The sequence below is a fragment of the Olea europaea genome, chromosome 9 (genome assembly GCF_002742605.1).
Source record: "Olea europaea var. sylvestris chromosome 9, O_europaea_v1, whole genome shotgun sequence".
Taxonomy (NCBI): Eukaryota; Viridiplantae; Streptophyta; class Magnoliopsida; order Lamiales; family Oleaceae; genus Olea; species Olea europaea.
The window spans coordinates 13,103,116-13,111,451 of record NC_036245.1 but is presented as its reverse complement, the minus strand read 5'-3'; the positions used below and the strand labels follow the sequence as shown (position 1 = coordinate 13,111,451).

General features: G+C 30.8%; 1 protein-coding gene across 1 annotated transcript in view; it reads left to right on the top strand.

Moving 5' to 3' along the window:
• Nucleotides 1-7,387: 7,387 nt before the first annotated feature.
• Nucleotides 7,388-8,336, top strand: part of LOC111399975 (E3 ubiquitin-protein ligase PRT6-like) — a 19,007-nt gene continuing 18,058 nt past the window's right edge. Inside the window, exons 1-3 of the mRNA XM_023027454.1 lie at nt 7,388-7,543; nt 7,648-7,793; nt 8,038-8,334. Coding sequence (XP_022883222.1) covers nt 7,722-7,793; nt 8,038-8,334 — 369 coding nt within the window. The 5' untranslated portion in view covers nt 7,388-7,543; nt 7,648-7,721. The remainder of the gene's footprint in view (nt 7,544-7,647; nt 7,794-8,037; nt 8,335-8,336) is intronic.

Genomic DNA, 8,336 nt, shown 5'->3' with positions numbered 1-8,336 from the left:
AAGGCTAATATTATATTACAACTTGAGTAGTGAAGAAATTTACGTCATGCATTGCAGGATAAAGCATTTATCATCTTTAAAAAGTTGGAACCTCAACCCTTTAGTTTCTATATTTATAGCCCTCTTTCTTTCTCCTGATCGTATACCTCCTTCTTAAAGGAAAGGGATGATCTTTTAATACTGTATTCAACAAACATAGAAACTGAATCTAACTACACTAGTTGAGGGCATTTCGTAGAGCAATTATTTCTAACTAAAACCCAAACCCAGTTGGGAAAAGGAAAATGATAATAGAAAGCAATATAAAGAAACTAGAGAGATCCTAGTTGAAATTCCATCTCATCTGGTTATTTATAAACTCTATATCTGTTAAACCAAATATAGAGAGGCCAAATTTGAGAAACCCAATCCATGAATATGACGAAAATATAATTTATATCAACTATCTTATGACTGAAAATCGTTAACTATACAATGACACGAAGAAGTACTTGTACACTAATTTTTATTTTTATATATATATATATATATATATACACACACACACACACACACACATACTCAAATATATAACTATTTATCTTGTGGTAGTTATGGCATGAATCTCTAGTGTACAAGTCAATATTTATTAAACGTCAAAAATTAAACTGTCATCAATATTATCTCTTAGCTATGACTAACTAAGACGCCTACATTTTTTTTTTTAATTCCAATTAGATATTTGAAAATTTTTAACTTTTATTCAAAGCAAAATATAAAATATATGATTAAAAAATATATAAAGAGAGAAAATATTGTAAAGGTTTGCCTAATGAAATGGAACAAGTCCATTATGTGGTCAAAGTTTCGTAAAAATATCTTCTACACCTTAAAAATCAATAATGATATATGAAGAATGCTTGTTCTTTATAAATCAAAAGGTATTAATTTAATGACAAAACGAATAAGAATCCCAACAAGTTGAACATGATTAAAATTTAAGCTGACATTATTCTCCACCAGTAGACATTGAAGCGCTCTGACCTTCTGGCAAAAGGAATGTGAACACGCTAACATCCTCTTTTCTTCTTCAACTTGAAGACGTTTAGGTGTTTCTTTCAGAAATAATCGTTAGAAACCTTTCCAAGAAGATGAAAATTTCAAAATAATTACACCAACTTGGAAAGTCTTGGGAAGTTCAATCTTTACCGCTCTCATTTTGTCCGCAATAATATGTAGTTATACTAATTGGAAGGCATATTTTATTCAAATTTTTGAAATCAAAATATTATGGAAAATGAACTTTTTGATACTTTCCTTATCGACCTTGTATTTGTTTTCCAACGCCTCCCAAATTTCTCTTGCCAATGTTGTGTTGGTGTAGGAGATCGTAGAGACGATCCGGGAAGGTTCTAAGAATGTATTTCGACATATGAGTTACAGAAAATATCACCTTTAACAACTAGATAAATGGTCGTAGAATGTATATTTTTGGTTGTTGATCACATTCAACGACCAAAATCAGTTGGTCGTTCGTTGATTGGCAAAGAGGTGTTGGCGATTGTATTCAATGACTAAAAATACATTTGATCGTTAAATATATTATTTCAGCAACTAAATAACTGGTCGTAAAAGGTTTGTATGGACAACCAATTCTTTCTTCAACAACCAATTGTTTGGTTGTTTAATAATTATTTTTGTCGTTAAAATACCACAAAAGTAACCAAATTTTACTTGCCTTTCATTTCAACAACGAAAGAAATAGTAGTTAAAAATTAGTATAGACAACCAATTAATTTTGTTTCAACAACTGTTTGATTTGTCGTTGTATTAATTTTTTTTGTCAATAAAATATCATTGAAGCAACAAAATTTAGTTGCCTTTCTTTTCAACAACGAAAGAAATGGTTGTAAAAATTTTATATCAACAATCAAAATATTAAAATAATGAGAAATATGGTCGTCAACGGTAATATTCATGATTCTATAACCTTTACACATTCACATCATACTACAAATAAACTTTACTCACAACTATAAACGATTATAAGAAGTAAATGAAAGCAAGTACAAAGAACATTAACAAGAACTAAAAATTTTCTTGAGCCTTCAATCAATTAAAACATCCCAACATCAACGACAACTAGAAGTTAATTATATCAAATATCATGATTTAGATAAAAGAAAAAAAAAAGTTACACCTAGTTCAATCATTAGTGTTCTCTACATAAAAAACCTAACATATGTAAAGTACAAGACTATTGCCTCGATCAAATAAAAATATATAACTATTACTACGTCACCAAAAATAAAGTAAAAAAATATTAATTATCACCATTTAAACCATTGGATGAAGACACATCAAATTGAATAGGCCGAAGAAACTCTTCAAGAATGCGACTTAAGAATGTTTGCACATATTTCAATTGAGAATGAAGATCTTCAATCTCATCCTATAAAGCAGCATTTTCTACACAAGTACCACAATTTTCCAACCTTGTCTTCTTTGAATTTTTTCAGTTGATCAACGTAGTTAAATCTCTTGCCTAAAACTTGTGCACATATTTTAGATTCTTTTAAAGGCATAGGTTGTTCATTCGAATCTAGTTGATAATTTTGTTCTTGTAAAAGGTCGACCATTTAATTCTGTGGATCCATGTAAATTATAAATAAAATATAAGATTTTTAAATATTTATTATATAATTATAACAAGTAAAACTACTTACATAATGGGATTCTGCTTCTTTAGTTGTCCACCCACATTCATTGCTACAATTTATCTCATAGAAAAATTTGATGTGACATCCCCCATTTGGCCCCCATTAAATTCTATTTAATATTTCTCTCTATTATTTTCAACCACATAATCTTCCACAAAATAATATTACACGTAAATTTAAAATATTTTCTTCTTTTTCAATCATTCATTTTTCAAAAAAAAATTGTTCCATACATTTTCATTTCAAAAAATGAAGGCCAAAGGAGGTCCTAGTAGTTCTTTTGTAAATAGATCCCTCTGTTTTAAAAAATAGAATTGATGTATAAAATTTATTAAATATAATATTTAATATCTTTATGACTTACCATTTCATGTGCATTTGCAACATAAAATTTTGATCCTTGAAGATTTTGCTAAAAAGTGAATACATATATCAAACATTTGCATTAAAACAACAAGCATAATTTGTCATTCACCACTACAATGGATGCTTAGAATACAAATCTATAAAATCCTTCCTAAAAATTTAGGAAGTAATATCAAAATCCCACTTTAGCCCCCATTTGAGCCCCATTATTTGTAGATTATAATAAGATGAATATTATTTTTTTGAAAAATGAGTGGTTGAAAAATTTTTGATTTACGTGTAATATTATTTTATTGAAAATTGTGTGGTTAAAAGTAGGAAAGAGAAAACTTTAATTTAATGTAATGAAAAATAATGAGGCTCAAACGGGGTTTAATCTCTTCGAATTCAGTCAACGCAATCAAGACATTTATTGTTCACCCAATAAAGATATTAATGGTTCATCCTCTTGCAATTGAACTTTTAGCTAGAAGAGGTAACAAAGTACACTTAAAAGTCCTTGTAAACACGGTCGATAATTAAATATATTCTAGCAAATTCGTTAATCTATATGAACACGTCTGCTAATGAGCCTAAACCTTTAATTGGTTTAAAATATCAGTTTATTATGTAATATAATTATATTTATATTAGGTTGTTAGAAACAATAGAGAAACACAGAAAAAAATTGTCAAAGTGCCAGTAGTCTAGTGGGGAAAAAAACTTCAATAGGGTATAAAGAATTACATCGTCCCAAATGTCCACGAGTCCTTCAGTTGATTTATTCTATGCCCTCTTTATATCAATAATCGATTCCAAGGGCCTTGGTTGCAATGGCTTGAACCCAGTTGCAAAGCTTAATGTCCTGTACAAACCAAGCAACCCCACTTCAATAATTCAACAGGAATTGTAGGCTTATGCACATTGTCAAATATTCTTCACAGAGTGAGCCAGTAGTATAAGACTCTTTCAAAATTATAAAAAGACTAGAAGCATCTCCACTTAGAGCTGCAACATAAGACTATCCTCCTATAATTCTTTGATGCTAGACCTTGCATTATATGCTTTTCTGCAATACAAAAATCCGATCTTTGAACATCTGATAGTAGGCAAATAGTTAAATACAAAAAATAAATCCTTTCTAGTTTCTTCTTAATTTGTAAAAGCAAAAAAATGTCAAAAATTTGCAAATCTCAAGCACCGATCAGCCTTTGTTCTCCCAACTTTCAGCCCTTGGTGATCAGGCTAAGGTTGGCATAAACAGAATTAACTAATGGAAGATTAGTACATTAAAAGCTGAAGGGAGAGATGAACGCAATACAATGCTCTAAAGAATTAATTAGAGCAGTTTCAAGAATTTTATCAAACAGTAAGCCAGAGCCATATCATCAACTCACGAAATTCACATAATCAGAGTAAAACTGAAAAAAAAAAAAACAAAAAAAAAAAAAAAAAAAAAAAAAAAAAAAAAAAAAAAAAAAAAAAAAAACAATGAGATTGATCAAATAAATGTTTTCCTACAAGTGACGTAGAACACATTTGTAGATTGTAGTCCACATTGTATCATGGGCAAACCCCCCAGGACAACCTCCTGGACGTCCAAGGGGTTGTCCAAGAAGCATGCTCCTTGTATCATTGAATGTGAGTGTTTGTTAGTATAATACTTACAAAGTTTTATCCAAATAATAATTTAGCTGACCTATAATTGGCTTTTGAATTCAAGAAGGTGAACGATTCTGACGCCAAAGAGAGAATACCAATTAAGCAGATGTAACTAAGGGATGAATAATTTTGGGGAAAATTTTTTTGAGGCTACAAAGAGTGGAAGACGGTAAATTAAGAGAGGGAATGACAATTTTCAGCAAAAAAAACTTTGGAGGCAAAGAGAAAGTGGAATACTTAATTTACGTGATGTATTTTCTCTTTTTATTTTTACTTATCTTTTAAATTTAAACATATATTTTGTGAGAATTAAAATTAGAAACATTGAAATAGTAATTGAAAAAAATTTCCTTAATTATTAGCCTACAAGTATGTCAAATATTTTGGTTGGCAAAAGATATATTTGAATTAAGGAAATATGATAAGTATTGAAAGAAATAAATTAAAAAGGAATAAAATCACATATAATTTCCTTTTTTCACAAACCTTCAATGACAACACTTAATTGGTGGTTGAACGTCACCTTCAACGACTATGTCTTATTAGTCGTTGAATGCCAAAAACTAATTTGGCGTCAAGCTAAAGCTGTAACCAGGTTGTCATAAACCTCCAAACACTAAAACATAATCGGTCGTTGTATGTCACCTATAACGACAACTAAATATATTAGTTTTCTTTTGTTTTAACAAAGAGATAAAATTAGTTATTATTTTACTATATTAACGAACAAACATTATGGTCATCGAATATTTACTATATTATCGGTGCTTTTAACAACCGATTTTGTTGTCATTGAATATGAACAAATATTTTGATGGGAATATTTTATTTGGTGCCTGATCAAAACGACCAATTTGGTCGTTGAAAATATAGATTTAAAAATTATTTTTTGGGTTGTTATAGGATATTTCCAACTAATTTAAAATTCGATTCTTTGTCATCCAATTTCTATGACGAAACGTATAATTTCGTCATTGAAAATAATTTTTTAACGATCAGAATTGGTCGTTAAAATATTAGTTATTATATCATTTTTCTTGTCCTTTCAATGCCTCAATTTCATCTTTATCTTTTAATGTGAAAATTGAAATTGGTTCCAACCTCATATCCAGGTTGTAAAAGATGTTCAATTCCTTAAAAGGAACTTTATTTTTTCTTCCCATTGAGCAAAGTGCCATCAAATCAATCAAGTCTCGTCTAGTCTTGATTCATCATCTTGATAGTTGCTACCATGGATTCGTTCTCTCCATTTTTCGATATATAACACTGTTAAACTATTGAAAAATCTTCGCAAATATTGAAATGATGAAAAAAATGGCCAACTAGATTATAAATCTGTGGCAACAAGATTTAGTGACTCCAAACAAATAGCTTTAGAGGATTGTTCAAGCCTTAACCTGGATTGCAAAAGAACAAATAAAATTCAGTACAATGAACAAAAAGAGACTTTTGTAAATTTGAATTTTAGGTTATGCAATTAATATGCTTTAGATACACAAATTTGGAGATATTAATTTAGTATTTCGTATCAATTTCATATCATTTTTAGGTTATGCAATTAATATGCTTTAGATACACAAATTTGGAGATATTAATTTAGTATTTCGTATCAATTTCATCTCATTTCTATACTGATTCAACAAAAATTATGAAAGGATACGACCATAGATGAAATGGCATATTTTTGATTCAAGAAATTCAAAAAATGCGCCATTTGAACACCTGCAATGCCATGCAGTGCACACACCTACCTTGGCAGTCAATCTTTGCTGGCAGGCAGCACAAGTTCATTGTTCAGGTACTGTCCCTTGCATAGCTTAGGCAGCTTCCGTCCTCCCCTTTTGAATTTTTTTTCTTTGACCGATCCTATTAATAACTGAATAATTTCTAACGCAAGGACAATTTCAAAGTGAAAGTTACTAGTTCGACCCTAAAATTGATGTGTATTATGCAAATTGTCAATGCAAGAGGAACTGCAGAAAATGAAAAAAGTTACTAAATAGTGTTCAAAATACACACTCAAATGGTTTTAATTATTCCGATCATTATTGACTAGATTGAACAGCAAGAATAGAAAGTTGATTGAATGAAATAAGCTACGGCTTTGGAGATACTCTTTAGTAAGAGACGTTAAAATCTACAATCATGTTAAAGGTGAAGAAAGTCAAAACATTTGAAATTCTCTAACATGCTATAGTAGCGGCAAGGGACAACAATATAATGGTACAAATTGTCTCAAAAAGCGTAGGAAAATCTAGGAAGAACAATATTTCATTTATTTTTATAACTATAAAATGGAGGTCAAACGGGCGCTAAATGAATAGGACCAAAATGAAAGCCCTACATAGTAGCCCACGTTTAATGTGCGGAGCATCAATGGAGAGCCGATTCAAGTTTGGTCTAGAGCATGTTTGTTTCTCATTTTCATAGTAAAAATGCATTTTGTAATAGTGATTGTTGAAAAATGTGTGGTTGAAAATAAGGAAAAGTTTTAGTTTTGCGTATAATATTATTTTATTGAAGAGTGTATGATTGAAAATAAGAAAGAGAAAAATGTATTTTGGGAAAAATGGGTACCAAACAAGTGCCTAATATTTTGGCCGTATCGTACATAAAAATTATTAAAATACACATCGTGCTTTGAGTTAATTATAGTAAATATTGAATTTGGTAACTACAGTGGAAGGGTAATTGACACGCAATTAGACCTTATCCGATTCAAAGTATTTGAGATGATGATTCCAGAGAACATTTGATAAACCGTCTTCAGACATCAGACTTTACGTGTCTTGTAGGAAGCGAAAATCCACACAGGTGGCCTCATTCTATATTCGAAGGTATCATCAAATTTTCTAGGGTTTCAATTCTTCTTAAATTTCCTATTATACTATTTATTTGTTGTATTTATATGTAATTCACATTGATTTTTGTGTTTATATAGAGCGAAAGTGAGTTTCAGCCCTGGGGACTGAAAGCTGTCGAGATAATAAGTGTAATTGCGCCGATTGGATTCGGATGATGTTCCGGATGAAGATCGACTCGTCGCCAGAGTCTAACACTCTGTCTCACCACGAGCTTATTCTTCAGGTACAATTTTTTTGTTGAAGAAAAAGTGAAATAGATCTTCTTCTTTTTCTCCACGTAATTTTGCGATTGACAGTGCTGTAGTTTTGGTTTCGCAATTTTCGAGTTTAAGAAAAATTGATTCGTGATCTTTTCTCTAAATTTTTGGGTTTTTGTTTCTACTGAATATGAACCGATTATTTGGGAATTTTTCATCAATGTCGGTTTTACATAAATGTTTCTTCTGTTAATTCTTTGTGTCTACCAGAGGCTAGCAAGGCTGGGAGTTCCAGAAGAGAATTTAAGTGAAGGACCTCGGGGTTTGGTTGCTTATGTCAAGAATGATAAGTGTCAAATAGCGGAGTTCGTCTCTGTTATCTTGCCTAGTGATGAGGAGGAAACAGAGGCTGTCTCAGAAACTCGTGTAGGGAGTGCAAAAGAAGCTGCTGAAGATATCTTTTCTGAAAGTATGATTTGGTTGCAATGGTTGATGTTTGATGGTGACCCGATCCTTGCACTGGAGCACCTAGCTAAAATGAATGCTAACCAACGTGGTGTTTGTGGGGC